The sequence below is a fragment of the Trichoderma asperellum genome, chromosome 3, assembly GCF_020647865.1.
Source record: "Trichoderma asperellum chromosome 3, complete sequence".
Lineage (NCBI taxonomy): Eukaryota > Fungi > Ascomycota > Sordariomycetes > Hypocreales > Hypocreaceae > Trichoderma > Trichoderma asperellum.
In genome coordinates, this window is record NC_089417.1 from 1,507,860 (window position 1) to 1,526,924 (window position 19,065).

The 19,065-nt window shown below is 50.6% G+C and overlaps 6 protein-coding genes across 7 annotated transcripts; 4 read left to right on the forward strand and 2 right to left on the reverse strand.

Annotated features, from left to right (window-relative positions):
• Positions 1-2,047: 2,047 nt before the first annotated feature.
• TrAFT101_005089 (uncharacterized protein) lies at positions 2,048-6,835 on the forward strand. 2 transcript variants are annotated; one of them, XM_024900358.2, is made up of 5 exons: positions 2,048-2,236; positions 2,306-2,994; positions 3,799-4,242; positions 4,300-6,282; positions 6,340-6,835. In XM_024900358.2, the coding sequence occupies exons 3-5, from the start codon at positions 4,011-4,013 to the stop codon at positions 6,483-6,485; spliced, it is 2,361 nt and encodes a 786-aa protein (XP_024759551.2). In that variant the 5' UTR covers positions 2,048-2,236; positions 2,306-2,994; positions 3,799-4,010; the 3' UTR covers positions 6,486-6,835. The 2 variants fall into 2 exon arrangements, with proteins under 2 accessions (XP_024759551.2, XP_065983492.1); XM_066127381.1 differs by having other exon boundaries at positions 2,306-4,242.
• A 1,961-nt stretch (positions 6,836-8,796) lies between these two features.
• Positions 8,797-10,323, forward strand: HSPS1 (Heat shock 70 kDa protein; the record flags this gene model as incomplete). The annotated part of the gene is made up of 2 exons (XM_024910653.2): positions 8,797-9,549; positions 9,616-10,323. The coding sequence occupies 2 exons, from the start codon at positions 8,797-8,799 to the stop codon at positions 10,321-10,323; spliced, it is 1,461 nt and encodes a 486-aa protein (XP_024759549.2).
• Positions 10,324-10,415: 92 nt separating this feature from the next.
• Positions 10,416-10,820, forward strand: HSP70 (70-kilodalton heat shock protein; the record flags this gene model as incomplete). The annotated part of the gene is made up of 1 exon (XM_066127382.1): positions 10,416-10,820. The coding sequence occupies one exon, from the start codon at positions 10,416-10,418 to the stop codon at positions 10,818-10,820; it is 405 nt and encodes a 134-aa protein (XP_065983493.1).
• A 563-nt stretch (positions 10,821-11,383) lies between these two features.
• On the reverse strand, positions 11,384-12,470 carry TrAFT101_005092 (uncharacterized protein). Its single transcript, XM_024908267.2, has one exon. The coding sequence runs from the start codon at positions 12,253-12,255 to the stop codon at positions 11,518-11,520; it is 738 nt and encodes a 245-aa protein (XP_024759548.1). The 5' UTR covers positions 12,256-12,470; the 3' UTR covers positions 11,384-11,517.
• Positions 12,471-12,651: 181 nt separating this feature from the next.
• Positions 12,652-15,574, forward strand: TrAFT101_005093 (uncharacterized protein). Its single transcript, XM_024910987.2, has 3 exons — positions 12,652-13,013; positions 13,082-13,327; positions 13,387-15,574. The coding sequence occupies exons 1-3, from the start codon at positions 12,749-12,751 to the stop codon at positions 15,477-15,479; spliced, it is 2,604 nt and encodes an 867-aa protein (XP_024759547.1). The 5' UTR covers positions 12,652-12,748; the 3' UTR covers positions 15,480-15,574.
• Positions 15,575-15,835: 261 nt separating this feature from the next.
• TrAFT101_005094 (uncharacterized protein) lies at positions 15,836-18,924 on the reverse strand. Its single transcript, XM_066127383.1, has 5 exons — positions 18,481-18,924; positions 18,210-18,349; positions 18,064-18,112; positions 16,491-18,004; positions 15,836-16,399 (listed from the first exon to the last, which is right to left on the reverse strand). The coding sequence occupies exons 1-5, from the start codon at positions 18,561-18,563 to the stop codon at positions 16,284-16,286; spliced, it is 1,902 nt and encodes a 633-aa protein (XP_065983494.1). The 5' UTR covers positions 18,564-18,924; the 3' UTR covers positions 15,836-16,283.
• Between the last annotated feature and the right edge of the window lie 141 nt (positions 18,925-19,065).

Here is a 19,065-nt window from a genome sequence, read left to right on the forward strand (position 1 = left end):
TATCGAGAGATTATTGGCAGTGAGCTCGGTTTGATGAATCTGAGATGGCAATGGAGAACAGGATGAGGATAATACCTTGGACTTATTTTCAAGTAAATCTTCGCCACTTGAGACGGACTGTTTAATTGGCTGGTTTGGTATGCTGGGACCAATTGAGACTTATTTAGGTCATAAAGTAGTGATCAGTCTCTTATGAGAAAGAGTCAGTAGCGGCAAGAGGATAATAGTCGTATGATACACGTTGATATTTTGACAAATTCTTGGAATGAAGAGCTTGAAGATTGCATATTATGTTCATGATTCAATTATAATATAATCGTACGGATAATTTGTGACAAATAAGTGACTGGGCGTCAGGTATTAAGCCTATAGAGAGGGGATGATGGGCACGTTTAGAGACAAGATATTAAAAGGGTGCGGTGCCAATCTAAATTAAACTCTTCAGAATAAGCACAAAATAGAACCAGTGCTGCTTGCTTTCTGGTTTGGCCAAATTAAAGAATGTAATCTCCATATGAAAATCCTTGTATGGCCGGTACACAAGCATGTGCTTGTTCCCGAAAGGTGAGGGGCATAGGTAGGTAGAAATGTAGTTCTACAGTGTATTGTAACTTTGTCCGAGGGCGATCTATAGTAATACTAAGGACGGTTGGATGTATGTAAAGCAGGCTCGAAATTGCCAGCGGTATGATGCAGTGGCTGCACGAATATATGAGAGATTGATATACAAAACCTATGTGGTACTCATAGACATAAAAGGCATTTTTTCCCCTAACGTCGCGTATATAGATGTATGCAGCTCGGCCCCAAACATGTACTTTAATTATTAAAATACTGCAGCTCGCTGCTCATGGATCAAGGCAAGCCCTTTGCCTGAAGGATCGTGGGTGCTGAGATATAGATAATTGGAAATATACTTTGCACGTGTTGGAATGTAAACCTTGCCATTCCGTATTAGGTGTCGGACCTGATCTTCCGAGTCAAAGCTTTGAGATCCAATTTACTTGAGCAAGGTTGCAGTTAGTAGCAGTTGTAATGCATGCGCGATATCCTGGACAGCTGTGGCCAGCTACACGGACTAATTGAGAGAGTGAAGTGTTGACATGTGAAGGTGCCTTAATATCGGACTAGCATGGGTGAAGGATTTGCTGAACGATATGAGAATGACGGAATTTACTCCCCTAACGGGCCTCTGAGAATAGAGGAGTCTCGTTAGCAAATCAAAGTTGCAATGGCATGGTGCTGCCAATATTTGGTGTGTGGTCCGTTGGTCCGAGGTGTGCGGGCCATTGAGGCCCGAGTTCCTTGAGCGAAGAACTCGGTGGCAATATCTCCTGAGATCTCAGCGGCAATAACAAATCTCGGGCCGCACACGAGGCATGTATTTATGGAGCATGGGGTATGGAGTAGACCAGAGCGTAATGAGGAGATTGCTGCAGCCGGGGTTCCTTATCGGCTTATTTGACGAGTCAAGCAACACGGGGGGCTGTTAAAGTATGTACCTAATGTAGATTTTGATGCTTGAAAGAGAAAGAAACAGATACTAAGATACAGAACATGTGATTTTAGTTTTTTTTTGTCTCTATCTTTTTCATCCTCTTGCCCGGGAGCCTTTCCTAGCCGATTCGGAGCAGCCGCAAAGCAAAATAGACAGGCGAAACTCGGCTTCTCCGGGACAGATGAAGGGCAGCGTTGGCCAAGGAGTGAGTGTCTTGGAAGAGGAGCTTGGGACGATGAGCGATTCTGCAAGCCGCAGTTCTGCTGGTATGTTGCTACAGTATCCAATTGCTTATGACTTAATACCTAGCACTGAGGAGTGATGCGCACCTAGAAGGACTAAGGTGCAGCATGCACGGCATAGGCATTCAGTAGCTATGGCTGAATGTACCAGCTACTGCTAGTTGCGTCTCACCTTCGGGTTACATCCCGCGTAAAAACCTGGCGCCCAGAGGTACAAGGAACTCCCTCCCACATGTTACATCAACGCATCAATACCACCAGACGCCAGAACGCCTCCCCCATGCGGAGCGATTTGGGGCCGCCATGGGGTCACTAGCTCGTGACGTCGTTACAGTGGAACGGCCTACAGCCTCTCGCTTCTAGGCCTTGTGCAAAACCGCTGTTTGGTAGGCGTGCTGTCAAATTTACAGGCGCTGCATCGAATATTGCTTTTATCCTTCAGGGCAGCATGAATGCATCCAGAAGGCTCCAGCCCTGAGAAATGGCCTTGTGACCAGTAAAAGCCATCCTGCCCTAGATACCGAGTATTCTCCAGGCGACCACCAACTGACTCAGCATCCATCAGTGCTTTTGATCTTTGCCACGCACAACATCATCGTGACAATCTCGGGGCCATCACGAGGACCCTTGCCTGGGCGTTCACAGCAGCCTAGGAGAAGCAGAAAAAACGAGCAAAAACAGCCTTTGTCTCTCCAGATTGGAAATCAACGTCTAGCGTCGCCCGCTCGCCCCAAACTCCCCTTTGCAGACGACATTCTGCAAATCAAATGCCTCTTTGAAACCCTCGCAACCCTCCGATCCGAACATCCCCTCGTCCGAAGCCACCACTCCAAGCCGCTTCTGGTCCACTTGACGTGACGCCAGATCGAGGCACGTTCTTTGCTCTTGGCTTCGTCGCAGCCCGCAGCCGAGCACACGTTGCCATTGCGCTTCCTCACCTTGAAATCGGCCCAGTCCTTTTCTTCCAGTCCGCCGTGGTTGCTTCTGCGCTCTCTTACACTCCCCACTTCGGACGCATCGCCAGCAGCTTCTCTCGCCTCTCACCCCCCGGGTATCCTTTCCAGCCAGTCTCAAGTCGCCGCCAGACTGTTCTTTGCGGGCTCATGCGCAAAGTACATGTAGCAGACAGGCACATGCTCCCGAATCAGCCGTTGCAACTCGTCAAATCCGTTGCGCGCGTTCCAATCAATCAACTCAACCAACCAACCAACCAACCAACCGCCCGTCTAACCATCGCAAGGTAACCACCGGCCTGTAAGTCAGAGCCTTCGCTATGATGCCTTTCATACCCAGCCGATCGTCGGTTATTGTTTTGTTTTATTCTCCCGTGTTAGATCTCACCTCACACTAAGCCCCGAATCAGTGTACAAGTGTACTTGACCGGGCGCTGGAGCTGCCTGCAAAGCTGTAGGTACAGTACGTGGGTGCTTCTCCCCGTGTAAGAGGCAAGGCCTTCTTATCGCGGCCGGGCATGCGGAGGGCCTCTCCCACGCTTCCCCCTTCTCCATCTCTAGCCCCGGTAAAGCCTAGCTGTTATTCACTCAACCCAGTCACATCCTCTTGATGGTGAATTACGCAGATGACCCACTGTCATCAGAGACGTTCGGTTTCTTACTGGGTTTCTCGTCTCATTACTACTTGCATATACCCTCATAAAGGCTCCGGCTGACTGCGGAGACTCCACCCTGTCCCCGTCCCCCGGATTCTGATCCATAGCCGACGTCTACACGAGCATAGACGCATATTTATATACTGCATATAGTATATAGGTATATATATATATCCCTTAGTCGCGTTTGACTCTCACGCACCTTTCTTCTTTGCTACTAATTCCCGTCCCCCGGTTCTTCCGTCGGCACTGCCGTTTGTTACTCTGTCATTCGCCTTCATGAGCCTCGACTTCACCTGCGTGGCACCTCAAGTGTAATGCCCGCTTATTGCCACGACGACTGTCACTATTTCTACCGCACTGCCCTTCGCGGACTCTCCATCAGCACCAGCATCTCACCTCTATATTGTTAAATCGACTCTAACTTACTGACGCTATGACGGCCTCAGTTCGTGTCTTCAACCCCCCTCAGTCCATAGCCGAACGGCTTGCGGAACCCAAATCCTACTACAACATTCCTCGCAGCCTCCCAGACTTGCCAGAGCCACCAAAAGCGTCCGAGCCAGTCCGGTCTGAGACTGCCACTCCCACTCCACGACAGCCTCCGCAGCTATCTGGTGCGTATACCAGAGTACCTAAGGCGACATACAACGATAAAAAGATGGAAGGCGGCATTACTTTTGCGGCCCAGGACAAGCTACCGAAGCTACCCATCCCCGAACTCGAGAGCACGGCCAACAAGTATCTGGAAGCTCTAAAGCCACTGCAGTCTCCTAGGGAGCATGCTGAAACAAAACATGCAGTCAACGAATTCCTGAGAGAGGAAGGGCCCGACTTGCAGGAGAAGTTGAAGAGATATGCCCAGGGCAAGACCAGTTATATCGAACAATTTTGTAAGCCTACGCCATCTTGACTGTACGATAATAGCTGACGCTGACATTGATGAAAAGGGTATGATTCGTATCTCAACTTTGATAATCCCGTAGTTCTCAACCTTAATCCTTTCTTCCTTCTGGAAGATGACCCGACCCCAGCAAGAAACAATCAGGTGACTCGTGCAGCCTCCCTTGTCGTGTCGTCCCTGGAGTTCATCAGAGCGGTTCGAAAGGAAGAGCTGCCGCCGGACAAGATGAAAGGAACCCCGTTGTGCATGTACCAGTTCTCGCGACTCTTTGGTACGGCTAGAGTTCCCACCGAAGCCGGATGCCAGATTGAGCAGGACCCGGAATCGAAGCATATTGTCGTGATGTGCCACGGCCAGGTCTACTGGTTTGATGTTCTCGACGACAACTCGGATGTCATCATGACCGAAAAAGACATTGAGCTCAACCTCCAAACTATTGTCGACGATGCCAGCCAGACCCCCATCCAGGATGCGGCAAAGGGTGCTCTTGGCGTGCTTAGCACGGAAAACCGCAAGGTTTGGTCCGGCCTTCGAGATATTCTGACTCGCGAACCGGGATCGAACAATGCCGACTCACTGAACATTGTCGACTCGGCCCTCTTCGTCTTGTGCCTTGACTATTCCGAGCCAAATAACGTTGCAGATCTCTGCCAGAATATGCTATGTGGAACCAGTGAAGTGAAAAATGGAGTTCAGATCGGTACATGCACAAACCGGTGGTACGACAAGCTTCAGATTATTGTCTGCAAGAATGGAAGCGCCGGTATCAACTTCGAGCACACTGGTGTGGATGGTCACACAGTATTGCGATTCGCTAGTGATGTGTATACAGACACGATCCTTCGCTTTGCGCGAACCATCAATGGACAGGCGCCGACGCTGTGGACATCTACCAGCCCTGACCCATCCAAGCGGGAGATTGATAGTTTCGGAGACGTCAACACTACGCCCCGAAAACTAGGATGGGACATGATTCCGGAGCTGAGCATCGCGGTACGATTTGCAGAGACCAGACTGGCAGACTTGATCGAACAGAATGAATTCCAGTGCCTCGACTTTTCAACGTATGGCAAGCACTTTATCACTTCGATGGGATTCTCGCCCGATGCCTTTGTCCAGATGGCGTTCCAGGCAGCTTATTATGGCCTGTATGGCAGAGTCGAATGTACGTACGAGCCTGCCATGACTAAGACTTTCTTGCACGGTCGCACAGAGGCCATTCGACCTGTGACAAAGGAATCTGTGGACTTTGTTCAGACTTTCTGGGGCGACAATCCGGCAGAGCAAAAGATTGAGGCTCTCAAGCGCGCTTGTGTCAAGCATGTCAGCAACACCAGAGAATGCGCAAAGGCACAGGGATGTGATCGACATCTCTATGCGCTATTCAGCGTGTGGCAAAAGTATGTGGATGATTTGATTGATAGCGGAATGAGCAGCCCTGGAGCGTCAAGCCCTGCAACATCTTCACCGACCACAAGCCCAAGGAGCTCTTCTCTGTCGATTGACGGCGTCGAAGTCCGGCCGTCAAGGGAACGTGGCGATAGCACGAACTCCAGGTCGCGAGATCATCATCCACTCCCACTCATCTTTGCAGACTCTGGATGGGACAGGCTGAACACGACGATTCTTTCAACTTCTAACTGTGGCAACCCTTCTCTTCGCCACTTTGGATTTGGGCCAACATCCGGAGACGGATTTGGTATCGGCTACATTATCAAGGATGATGCCATCTCAATCTGCGTGTCCAGCAAGCACCGACAAACGAAGCGTTTTGTGGATACGTTAGAGAGCTATCTCTTGGAAATCCGACGCATCTTGCGCATTACAAATGGCAAGGTGGTCAGCGCAAAGGGGAGCCGGGCACGTGAAGCCGAATTGGCTAGACCAAAGCCATCGAACCGACTTAAGTCTCGAGGCAGACTGATCACTGGCTCGGAAATGATTAGACCGGGAGGTAGACGCTTCAGCCAGGGCCCTGGTTCACCGACAGAAACCAGCTTCACCAGCGACGATGACGAGCTTGGTGGATGTAAGTCACATGTCATTACTATTATAACTGAAAATTTGCTAATCATATGCTTCATAGACGGCTTCTTTGACGCGGGAATGCTCTTCCAAGCACTCAAGGCTCGCGGCAATACGACAGAGGAGGAGACCAAAGCATCAGAACGAGCGGCTGTGAACGCAAGAAGGCGAGACGTAGGCAAAAAGTTGCGTCTAGTTACGGAGTAAGAGAAAGAGAGAGGAGAAAGAGAGAGGATGGGATGGGATGGGATGATTTTAGCTAATTATGAATTGGTAAGTATCTTGTGTTGGTTTTCATATATCATGCTGTTTGCCGTATGAAGTCATGGTTCATGGAATTCTAAAGTCGGGTATGACGGGCGTTTATTTGCGTGGTGTTATGTAGCACAATGTTTGGAGTCTCCGTCTTGTGTGTTTCATGTGTACGATAGCTGAGATATTGGAAAGCGCTGTGAGTTTGGATGCGTAGCTCAATCAGAGTTTCGACGATATCTACAACTATCTGTTTGCCCACAAACTAGTTCAGACAAGTCTGAACTACTAGTTGTTGTCGTAGCTGAAGTAAGCGTGATTGGCAAAGCTAAAAGGAGCTTTTACTCTGCACAAGCCAGTGGGTCTCACAGATTAGCTGGGTCACAAAGAAAGGAAGTCAACAATTAGCGGACAGCAGGATGAAGATGCACGCAACCGTTGGTTAGATGATTTAGGAAATGGCCTGTTCTCCAAAGGCTTCTTTGAGAGTTTCCAGGATATCCGAAAGAGAATGAGCTGTTTCTCTTCTGGCGGACGCCCCAGTTTTTTAGGTCCTTGGCTAAGAGCTGGGGAATTGCCTGATTGTGAGGTAAGAGATTTTTTTTTTTTTTTTTTTTTTTGCGAGCTGTGCAGTGCTGCTTCATGATAGATTATTTCATTCTTACAGAAATATCGAGTGATGCTGGATGCATGTGATAGACCCTTTGTACCGTACATTGTGTCTCCCAGGGCTACGGCATTGAGATTCCTCTGTTCTGGATCTAGTACTTGGGTTTGTTGTTGGGCGACGATGAGAAGCGAACATGTGGTTGGCCAGATGAATGGGTCTTTGATGGCTGCACTACCCCAAGTAGTATCAATCTGCTACTCTTTTACGACTAATGCTATCTACTACTGGGTACTAGTAGCAGCTTATGGAGGCGAACGAGAAGGAGAATTCCATGATTTCATGAACCCACAGGGGTTGAAGAGAGAGAGGGTGGAGACCAAAAATTTTCCTTCTACAGCGGTATCTCTGTGTATGTGATGTGCGTGTTACTGCATTCTACTTGTATGTGCGCTGTACACAGGATTGGGATTAGGCGTTGCTGGGATCCAGCGGCTGGATGATGGTGGGCGGGATCCGCTGATTGCCTCGCCGCCCAAGCAGTGCCTTGCCACCCCTTCTTTGGATTCTTTTTGCTTCTCTGCTGCCTTGCCTTGTCCCCCTTTGATTGGGGATGGATACAGGGGGCGCTTTTTCTCTTGTTTCAGAGCGTCTGAGACTGTAGGACGAGCAGCAACAGAGGTACCTTAGTAGGCGGTAGGCAATGGATGTGCGTAGTTTAGGGTAGTGCTAAGCGAGAAGTTTGCTGCTGCATAAACCAAAGCTGCTTATTGCGGCGAGCTGCTTCGATAAGGCCATGGATGCGTCAAGATGACGAGATAGTTCTGCCGCCTGTTCTTCTGCTGAGCAGTCCACCGATCGGATTTTGGCCCAGCATCAGCAGCGAAAAGGGTACCTACAGCTAGGAATTCTCACAATTCGTCTGTCCAGGGCGCTGCCAGCTGGGCCACGCCACGGAGGGCAACAATTATGGGCACCTTTCGCCAGCAACGCAGCCTGTAAGGCAGCGATACGCCGCAGGGAGCTGTCCAGCACCTTCTAGCGCCTTATGGTGGGGCAGCAATGTACCCGCTACCAGCGCACGGCAGCCTTACTGTATGGGGCCTCCAAGTCCCAGGAACCTAGCCACTGCCCCGCGATGGAAGTTTTTTTTTCTTTCATGGAGCTGGAGGGGGAGATGACATCAAGGGAAAGGAGGGGCTGTGAAGGAGGGGGAAAAGGAAGACGAGCACGAGCGAGCAATTGAGCTCTCGAGACAAAGAGATCAAATCAATAGAATAAAAATAAACAATGCAAGGGACAGCTTCAAAAACCTTGTCGGGCACTGATCGCAGGCGCCAATCAGAGGCGCGAGAGCTTTCCAGCAGCTTCGCCGCATGGTCTAGGCGTGTGCAGTGCCTGCCAGAGCCTTCTCAGAGCCCCTGCAAGATTCCGGTGTGGGCACCTTTGGAATAGTGTAGAACCGCATCGAAGCCCTTCCACCAACCTTTATTTAGATGCTCTCTGCAGCCAAACGCCGCTTCTTTTTTCCTTCCCAGAACATCCTCTCTAAATCCCACCACGTCTACAATCTTTTTCTCTTCTTTCCTCCTCTTCAACTAACGCTATTTTCCCTTTTTTTCTAATTTCGAGAGTTTCTTCCCACACAAATCACACACCATGTCTATGGGACCAGCCGTCGGTATCGACCTGGGTACTACGTACTCTTGCGTCGGTATCTTCCGTGAGGACCGGTGTGATATCATTGCCAACGACCAGGGTAACCGAACGACCCCTTCGTTCGTTGCCTTCACCGACACCGAGCGTCTGATTGGTGATGCCGCCAAGAACCAGGTCGCCATGAACCCCCAGAACACCGTCTTCGACGCCAAGCGATTGATTGGTCGCAAGTTCGCCGACGCCGAGGTTCAGGCTGATATGAAGCACTTCCCCTTCAAGATCGTCGACAAGGCCTCCAAGCCCGTCGTCGAGGTCGAGTTCAAGGGCGAGACCAAGACCTTCACCCCCGAGGAGATCTCCTCCATGATCCTGACCAAGATGCGTGAGACCGCCGAGGCCTACCTGGGCGGCACCGTCAACAACGCCGTCATCACTGTCCCCGCCTACTTCAACGACAGCCAGCGTCAGGCTACCAAGGACGCCGGTCTCATTGCCGGTCTCAACGTCCTGCGTATCATCAACGAGCCCACCGCTGCTGCCATTGCCTACGGTCTTGACAAGAAGGTCGAGGGCGAGCGCAACGTCCTCATCTTCGATCTTGGTGGTGGTACTTTCGATGTTTCTCTCCTGACCATTGAGGAGGGTATCTTCGAGGTCAAGTCCACTGCCGGTGACACTCACTTGGGTGGTGAGGATTTCGACAACCGTCTGGTCAACCACTTCGTCAACGAGTTCAAGCGCAAGAACAAGAAGGTTAGTAACAAATCAAATCCCCTAGCTTGTGATGACCATCAGAACAATTCGCTAACTTCCTCTCAGGATCTGTCCACTAACGCTCGTGCTCTGCGTCGTCTCCGAACTGCTTGCGAGCGTGCCAAGCGAACCCTTTCTTCTTCTGCCCAGACCTCCATTGAGATCGACTCTCTCTTCGAGGGTGTTGACTTCTACACCTCCATCACCCGTGCCCGTTTCGAGGAGCTTTGCCAGGATCTCTTCCGATCCACCATCCAGCCCGTCGACCGCGTCCTTGCCGATGCCAAGATCGACAAGTCCCAGGTCCATGAGATCGTCCTCGTCGGTGGATCTACCCGTATCCCCCGTATCCAGAAGCTCATCACCGACTACTTCAACGGCAAGGAGCCCAACAAGTCCATCAACCCCGATGAGGCTGTTGCCTACGGTGCTGCCGTCCAGGCTGCTATCCTGTCTGGTGACACTTCTTCCAAGTCCACCAACGAGATCCTGCTTCTCGACGTCGCTCCCCTGTCTCTGGGTATCGAGACTGCTGGTGGCATGATGACCAAGCTCATCCCCCGCAACACCACCATCCCCACCAAGAAGTCCGAGGTCTTCTCCACCTTCTCTGACAACCAGCCCGGTGTCCTCATTCAGGTCTACGAGGGTGAGCGTCAGCGCACCAAGGACAACAACCTGCTCGGCAAGTTCGAGCTCACTGGCATCCCCCCGCCCCTCGTGGTGTTCCCCAGATTGAGGTCACCTTCGACGTTGATGCCAACGGTATCATGAACGTCTCCGCTGTTGAGAAGGGCACTGGCAAGTCCAACAAGATTGTCATCACCAACGACAAGGGCCGCCTGTCCAAGGAGGAGATTGAGCGCATGCTTTCCGATGCTGAGAAGTACAAGGAGGAGGATGAGGCTGAGGGCAAGCGTGTCTCTGCCAAGAACGGCCTTGAGTCTTACGCCTACTCTCTCCGCAACACTCTCAACGACCCCAAGGTCGATGAGAAGATCGAGGCCGCCGACAAGGAGACCCTCAAGACCAAGATTGACTCCATTGTCTCTTGGCTCGACGAGAACCAGCAGGCCACCCAGGAGGAGTACGAGGAGCACCAGAAGGAGCTCGAGGGTGTTGCCAACCCCATCATGATGAAGTTCTACGGAGCTGGTGGTGAGGGTGGCGCCCCCGGTGGCATGCCCGGCGGTCCTGGCGGCTTCCCCGGCGCCGGTGGTCCTCCTCCCGCTGGCCACGATGACGGCCCTACCGTCGAGGAGGTCGACTAAATTGACCAACACCGAAAATTTTGATACCCCAACATCAGACTTGAACTTCCAGATTGGTAATGCGTCTACGATGTGGAGGCCTACTCTAGGGGATCAAGGGATGATGCTATGATTAGATTTTTTCTTTGCACTTTTTGCTTTTTCATTTTTTTCAAACTAGCATATCACGGACATGAAGGGTAAAAAGCTGGGCGGGATGCTTGCCCTGGTTGTATTTTAATTAGTTAAGGGAATAAAAAAAATATGGAATATAATGATGCTCGTCCTAATCGCTTTGTGAATGTGATAAAAGAAAATAACATGTAGCTAATCAAATATGATTGACTGTATCGTGTGCGGCCTTTAATTTTAGTGTAATTTCTATATCATGTGTGGCACAGCACATAATGGTACTAAGTACTAACGTCGCGTGAAGAATAACATTTGGGGAGTAGAAGCATGCACTCTCCCTAATAATTATCGAAGATGTATACGGCTGGCGATTGGAATCTGAAGAATGGCCATTGCACTTCTTGAGCGGCATTGTGTGACGGTAAATGATATATGGAAACTTTTGAAGCTCATGCCCTCAATATATTGGATTGTATAGGTGTACAATGAGTAGAAACACTTGATATGATAGAGTATCAAGATAGAAATTATAATACATGTATGTGTGTTTCTCCTTTTTACATAAATTTCCAAACGTCTTTTACGCTCATGATTTCTTTTCAAATCCCAGATCCTGTCGTATCTTCTTTCTCCTCTCGTCCTCCAACCTCCTCCACTCATCGTCATCAACCCGCGCAATCTCAATAGCCTCAGAAAAGGCAGTTCCCGGAGCCATCTTTTGCTTCCTGGCCTCCCAAATCTCCTCGCTGCTATGCCTGCCGGGCGCATAGTACTTTTCGTACTCCTTGCGGCGGTAGTGCTCCCGGACGGCGTTCTCCTTGATGGGGCCGGAGAAGGATTTTGTGCGCATGCAGAACCAGAAGTCGTCCCACAGATGGCTGCAGGAGCGCATCTCGCCGTGGCGGTAGACGGCGTTCCACTGGCCGCCGAGGGAGTTGCAGGACCAGGCGAGGTCAAAGGCCTGGCGGCAGGACATGTCGGTTGGGAGGAGGGATTCGCTGACGGGGTCGAGGGGGGGCACGGGGAGGGCTTCGGGGGCGGAGGAGAATTTGGAGGAGAGCCATGAGGAGAGGGCTGAGGGGGGTTGATTTGTAGAAGAAGAAGAAGAAGAGGAGGAGGAGGAGGAGGAGGATTTGGGGGTGTCGTCGGATTTGTTGAAGAGGTCGAGGAGTTTTTGGATTTCGGGATCAACGGGCTCGTTGGGAGCTTGAGATGAGCTGGGTGTTGGTGAGGATGTTGGAGGTAGAGGAGAGGTGGAAGAATCAGAGGATGAGGGCTGATCGGTTGGTGGTTTGGGGGGCGATGATGTCCAGAGCCAGCCCATTTTGATTGAAGCTATTCGCAGATGGCGATGTCTGATATGTATATGAAGCGATTGAAGCTAGCGGGTTGAAGCTGCACTTTGGTTGGCGTTTCTAATTGCTCTCTGATGTAGAAGAAGATTGAAAGTCGCTGATTTATCGATTGGACGTAGATAGTGCTGATAGAGCAAGTGGTTCTCTTCTTTCTCCGATTTGATCCTTGATATTGACTGAGTAGATCTTTTTTTCTCAAGCCATCAAGGTGATGGTGATAATCGGTGCATCGCATTTCATCCGGGAAAATAGCTTTCCCGGCGGGATGGCTTTTCCTAATCCAGGAGATAGCTAGGAGTGATTTCCTATGACCTCATTGGCCCTGTGCTAACCAAGCTAGCTCATCATACTATATGAGAGCTGCATAGGTACTAATAACATGCTTGACATGACACACTTTCTCTTTCCCCTTAATATCTCATGAATTGGCGAAATGTGCAACTTTTGTAGCGACGAGCTGTCATGATTCCTACGCAGAGGCTTGCGTCGCTGGCGGCGCGATCCAGCGGCACGCGGGCGCTGCGATCGTGGCCTACCAGACTCCATGTGGCCAGGAGACAGGCCGATTATGGGCTGATGAGATATCGAGCCGGGCAGAGGGCCTGGGAGGCGACAATGTCGGCGCCTTTGAATGATGAGGCGAAGAAGCAGGATTTATCTCCCTCGGAAGAGCAGGAGAGCGGGCGATTCGACGTCAAGCCTAATGAGTCGATTCTCTTTTTCGATAGTGAGGCATTGTGATGGAGCTCATCATTTCATGGGTGAATCTTTCCGCTGACTCGAGGTTGTTTCCAGATTTATTTCCTATTAGGCTCAGTTCACTGCTGAGTCGCCGAGTAGAGACGGATCGGCACGTGTCAGACCTCTTGAAGCGTTTCAATAGCTCCTCTTTGGGGATCATGGATCCCATCCAATTGGTGAAGAGGGCGATACCAAAGAACTTGCCTATTAAAGTGACAGAGATCTTGCCACGGCTAAAAGATGGCGGAGCCTTTGTCAAGTTTGAATATGATCCTAGCCTGAGCGTATCTGAGATTGAAGGCAAGTCAATTGGATCGAATAAATTTGTCATTTACTGTTGATGACTGACTATGGGATAGCCAAGCTGCTGAACAAGCTTAAAGAAGAGCCCATCAAGCCATGGTTCAATCCCTTCCGTGGAATCAGGGCTCGTACTGTCCGTGGTGTCCCCTGGCTAGAAGACCTTCATCGATACCCCTCTCAGATGCTCATGGTCGAGTTTGTCCCTCCTGAACCAGGTGCCGCTGCCGAAGAGCTTCCTGAAGAGGTCCTTTACAGCCTGTTCCGTCGATATGGTAAAATTGCGGACATTATTCCTCAGCCAGCTGATTCAAAGATCACGCCAAGGTATGCTCAGATTGGCTTTCCCGGACTACGCGATACTATCATGGCTCGAAACTGTTTGCACGGGTTTGTCGTTAGCGGAGCCCAAGGAGGTGGCAAGAATGGAACCAAACTACGGCTATCTTATGTACAGAAGGAAAAAGCTCACAGCATCTGGAACTGGCTTACAACTCATCCCCGAATCGTTATCCCAATCGTGGCGGCTCTCATTGCGGGTGTCTCGGTCGTCATCTTTGATCCTATTCGAGAGTTCTTCATCAAAGTACATGTACAGCACTCTCTTCGCTACACTGACTGGAGAATTTACAAATGGTTCAAGTCACAGACAGGCACCTTTTCTTTCTACAGGAAGGAAGAGCATATCGAAGGCCTTGGCACAATCTGGAAACACCGCAAAGATCTCATTGAACAGCTTCAAAGTTGGCTGGACGGCAGCTCTGATACCTTTATTGTTGTCACTGGTCCCAGAGGCTCAGGAAAGGCAGAGATGGTTATGAGCCAGACTTTGAGCGACCGCAAGAATGTAGTCCTCATCGACTGCAAGCCGATTATAGAAGCTAATGGTGAAGCCGGTACAATTAAGAGACTCGCGGCTGCTGTCGGATATCGTCCGGTATTCTCATGGGCAAACAGCATTAGTAGCATGATTGATCTCGCGGTTCAGGGCACAACTGGTGTCAAGTCTGGGTTTTCTGAAACCCTAGAATCGCAGTTGAACAAGATCTTGCACACTACTGCTTCAGCTCTCAAGAGCGTCGCACTCTCGGGTCGACATAAATCTGACAAGGATTCCAATCTGTCCGAAGACGCATATTTGGAAGCACACCCGGAACAGCGACCAATCATTGTTGTTGACAATTTCCTTCATAAGAACGAAGAGTCTAGCATTGTCTATGACATGATTGCAGAGTGGGCGGCAACCGTGGTGCAGAACAACGTTGCCCATGTTGTATTCCTTACCAGCGACTCCGCTTACTCAAAGTCGCTCACCAAAGCTATGCCAGACAGAGTTTTCCGCACTCTCTCACTAGGTGACTTGGATGCCGATATCGCAAAGAACTTTGTCGTTACTCGCGTGGAAGAAGATTTGAAACGTGAAGCTCAAGAGGAAGCAGAAGAAGGTTTGGATGAGAAGAAACAGCCCAAACGGCCCAACATGGCTGGATTGGACGAGGGCATCAAGGTGCTGGGAGGCCGTTTGACTGATCTTGAGTTCCTCGCTCGACGACTCAGGGCGGGACAGACTCCTCACGAGGCAGTTGAAGAAATTGTTACTGAAGATGCAACCGACATTGTCAAGATGTATCTTCTTGGAAGGACCGCCGACGCGGATAGAAGATGGTCTACTGAGCAAGCATGGCACTTGATCAAGGCACTTGCAGAAAATCCGACGTTGCGATACCACCAAGTTCTTCTCACACCTACATTTGCTTCTTCTCTTACTTCCTTTGCGAACGATGGAGAGGCCGCTATCGAGAGTCTTGCTGGTGCCGAGCTCATCACGGTCAATACCCACCGTGGCCGGCCTCAGACCATCACGGCTGGCAAGCCACTCCACCAGGCGGCGTTCGGCGTGCTTGTCAAGGACCGCGTGCTTCGCGCAAAGATGGACTTAGCGGTGCTGACTGAAATGTCCAAAGTGGAAGCCAAGAACATTGATGCGGTGGAAAAGGAACTGCAGCTGTTGGGCGGGCTGCCACGACATACTGGAGAGTCGGCAGGTAGAGTCATGTACTTGTTGAGCAAGTTGGACGTTGGACAGAGGAAGATTGCGAAGATGGAGTATGAAATGGCTGGGCTGAAGAAGATTTTGAATGAGGAGTTTTGATCTGTTTACATGAGAGATGTTGTGGCGATACTCTAGCGGTATGTATTGTATTATTATATAGTAAATAAGCCACCATTCTGCATCGTCACTACTTCTCCACATATTGCATGTTTTCTCTTCGAATAATGGTCGCTTACCATATAAGAATTACTTCAATTCTGCATTTCCTCTCTTGCTTGCCCTATAGTTGTACTTATCCTGACATTAAGAATATTAAAATCGCATGCATGTAGATGAATTGCTACTCAAATGTCCTTTAAGTAAACAGTTAAACAAGACACGAACAGTCAAAAAAAGGAACCTGCCATGAAGAGAAGAAAAGCAAAAATGCACTTTGTTTTCAACGCCTCCAAGAAAAAAAAAAAAAAAAAAAAAAGCTTGCTATAGATTATGAAAAATCCGCCAGTTACTCCCTTCTCCCAGGCCCTCCTTCGCTTGTTCTGTACAACAAATCCCACCTTGCGCCGTTTTGAAAGATCAAAAGAAATGAATAATGACACTTTCTTGCCCCCCCCAGCCCCCTCTTTTGCGTTTTTCATCAAACCAATGACAAGAACAAAAAGGAAGAAAGTAGCACAAGAAAGAAAACAGGTTGGTGCGAGGATTAGAGAAGAATCGGGAATTCAGTCAAGTTCGCATGCCGTGTGAGCGTTGAGAGAAAGAAGAAGAAGAAGAAATGTTACATCCTGCGTGTGTTTGGCATGCCGCAGTGAGAAGAGTATGACAGTGATCGGTTGGTCGTGATGGTCATGAATGGGATGGTATACAATATATATAGTTGGAAAAAAAAGGGAGTGCTTTTCATCATGCTCCTATGCTCATCTGTGAAGCTTCAAACTGCGATGGTGATATTTCACAAGCTTGGCAGAAGAATACTCGGCTGGGGTTGTCGTAGTCATTCGTAATGCTGTAATAGTTGCCTGTTGAAAATCCAGAGTTAGACCCCTTGCAATTATCTCACAGTAGTTTGAAGGGGTGGAATAGGAGCTAATGAAGGGGAAGCAAACTCACCTCTTGGCACAAACCACATACCGCCTGCCGATATGCGAAACTGCGCCTCGTTGATCGTCACCATGACTTTCCCTGTATGAACGAAAAACACCATGTGCATTTTCCTCGAGTTCTTGGGCCGCTTCTCGCCTCCAGGCGGCAGATCAACCACGCCAGCTCCCATGAACGGCATCGTCAATGTCTTCGCGAACCGGAATGTCGCATCACGAATCTCTGACGTCTGCACCGCTTTGGCTGAGATGGCGATGCGCTCGTCTGTGACTTGAACAGGCTCGTCATCCGCTGGGGGGTGCTCCTCGTGCTCCTTCTCCCATATTACAACCTCGCCCTCCACGGTGCCGGGGCTGACCTCCCATTCTTCATAATCTTCTTCCACCACGGGCTTCTTCGCCTTGGGACGTGCTTTGCCCTTTGACGTAGTGCTCCTGCTGCGGGCCTCCTCTTCGGGCACACGAACGATCTCTTTGATGCTCGGCAAAACGAACCGATCCTTGGCAAACATATCTGCCTGCTCCTCATCTTCTCGGACCACCTGCTCGCCCCTCCAATACTGAACTGGCCGGTAAGAGTGTCGTCCGGATCTTGTCTGCGTCATCGTGTTGTCCAAATCCTTGCGCAAAGACACCAGGCCGCGAGACTTGGGCATAGGCGGCCCGCGCTGCAGCGCCGCAAAGGATGTCTCCCCAACCTCTCCATCTTCATCTCCGCCCGCGCTGCCATTCTTGGGCTTTCGTCCAGGTCGGCCTTTGGCCTTGGCGTCAGCTTTGGGTTTGCTCTTGCCCCCTGCTGATACTGGCACGACGATATTGCCCCGAGCAGGAGCAGGGGCTTTGCCTTTACTTGAAGGTTTTGACTTGGAAGACCCGGCTTTAGCGGCTGTTGATCCAGTTGTGCGCTGCTTCTTTCGTGGTGCCACATCCTCTTCTTCTTCCTCTTCCTCCTCTTCAGATGGCTCTCGTGTTTCTTCGGGGGTGTCTTCGCGCGGGGATCTTCGCGCGGGTCCTCGCTTCTTCGATGGCTGAGATGATGATTTCTGATCTTGCTTTGATCGCCGGCCCTTTTGCTTGGTGCTGGCCAGCACCTCTTCCGGCTCCTCCTGTTCTGATTCCTCTTCTTCGGGCCCCTCTTCTTGTTGTTCAGGTTCTGATTCCTCTGAAGGCAGCCTCACCGGAGCTCGCGTGGCAACTTTGGGCGCTTTGGGCTTTGCCGGGGGAGCTTCCTTGGCTTGCCTACCACGTCTTTTCTGTGATGATATTTGTGCTGAATCAACCATCATCATGGATTCCTCAGCTATATCCTCAACCGCCACCCCGTTTTCACCTGCGCTCATGACGTCGTCCAGCTCTTCTGATTCTGAATCGTCTAGTCGCTGTGAAGCGCCATTGACTGCAGCCGCCTTAGGTTTCCCATTCGTCTTAGCCGCCGCTTTGTTTCCTGCTTTCCCTGAAAAGTCGAGTCTTCGGGCTGCTTTTTCGGCGCTGGGGTTGCGCGTAGGGGAAGATGATGTCGCATTTCTGTAACTGGTAAGCTAGGGTTCGTTCTGAGAGACGAATAGATCGGGGGAGAGAAGTACTGGAAGCTGTGTCGGTTCTTGAGGACTGTTCGCGGCCCTGGCCCAGCACCTAGATTTTGTAAACAGATAGAGTCAGTCAGCCATGCCTTGCGCCGCTGACTATGATCGCGCCCAGCGAATCCGCATAGCAAAGAGGGTCAGCTCACTTGATGATATCTCCATATCTTCGCTCCCGGATTCGTCTCGATTGGCTTCTGCGTCGCCTGGCGATGAGAAAATGGCGTCCAGAGGCTGCATGCCATGCTCATCGCGCTCGCCAGTGTCTTTCAAGAAGGCGCCTGTTTTCCTATTCGCACCAACATATCAGCGCTGCCCGCATAGCCCACGCTTTGCAGATTCTCCCCCGAAAATGCCGCTGGAATCTTGGTGTGCGGTTTTCACTTTCGATTTCATCCTCTCTGGAGCTTCCCAACGTACCGGCCTCGAACTCCAAGCTCATGGATAGCTTCGGGCTCAACTGAGGAGTCGCCGCCTCTTCGCCCGCCGCCGCCTCTAGGCATGGTTTAAGAAACAATGTCGGAATTGTTCGGTTTCGCAACAAGAGAGAGGGGAGGGAGAGAGATAATTGATGATGAATTCCCTCTAATAAGTTCCGCCTCTTCCAAGAAACTGGGAGCTTTTCGCTGTCTCGACCACAAAAGCGACGCTAACAAGCTTCGTGTTTGCGCTGAGTTTCGGCTCAAGGCTTCGGCGACGCGCTTTTCTAGCGGGTGTTGACGTGTTGAATCGAAGCGGCTAAGGAATAGCTAAGATGTCCAGCAGCAATGACAGCTCTCCAACGCTATTACCGCCACATGCATGGGCGAATCAAGTAAATTTTTCACGGCGGGGGTTTGGGAGGCTGGGGAGAAGCATAGCTGGAGGATGGATCACTGTGACTGCTATGCGCTGGCAGAAAGCTGCTGGAGAGAGAGGTATGCTGGCCCATTTCTGGGACGGCTTTAGCACGTGTTGCTGGGCTCCAGGGGCGAACTTTACTGGACGGGGCGCTGTAAGACGGGG

Excerpts from the sequence above, each read along its gene's own strand:
- TrAFT101_005089 (XM_066127381.1), top strand. The coding sequence starts at position 3,786 with ATGACGGCCTCAGTTCGTGTCTTCAACCCCCCTCAGTCCATAGCCGAA. Across the intron at positions 4,243-4,299 it reads CAGTTATATCGAACAATTTT|GGTATGATTCGTATCTCAAC; the intron begins GTAAGCCTACGC and ends ATTGATGAAAAG. Across the intron at positions 6,283-6,339 it reads CGATGACGAGCTTGGTGGAT|ACGGCTTCTTTGACGCGGGA; the intron begins GTAAGTCACATG and ends TATGCTTCATAG.
- TrAFT101_005093 (XM_024910987.2), top strand. The coding sequence starts at position 12,749 with ATGATTCCTACGCAGAGGCTTGCGTCGCTGGCGGCGCGATCCAGCGGC. Across the intron at positions 13,014-13,081 it reads GTCGATTCTCTTTTTCGATA|ATTTATTTCCTATTAGGCTC; the intron begins GTGAGGCATTGT and ends GGTTGTTTCCAG. Across the intron at positions 13,328-13,386 it reads GAGCGTATCTGAGATTGAAG|CCAAGCTGCTGAACAAGCTT; the intron begins GCAAGTCAATTG and ends ACTATGGGATAG.
- TrAFT101_005092 (XM_024908267.2), bottom strand. The coding sequence starts at position 12,255 with ATGGGCTGGCTCTGGACATCATCGCCCCCCAAACCACCAACCGATCAG.
- TrAFT101_005094 (XM_066127383.1), bottom strand. The coding sequence starts at position 18,563 with ATGCCTAGAGGCGGCGGCGGGCGAAGAGGCGGCGACTCCTCAGTTGAG. Across the intron at positions 18,113-18,209 it reads AGATATGGAGATATCATCAA|GTGCTGGGCCAGGGCCGCGA; the intron begins GTGAGCTGACCC and ends TACAAAATCTAG. Across the intron at positions 16,400-16,490 it reads TATGTGGTTTGTGCCAAGAG|GCAACTATTACAGCATTACG; the intron begins GTGAGTTTGCTT and ends GATTTTCAACAG.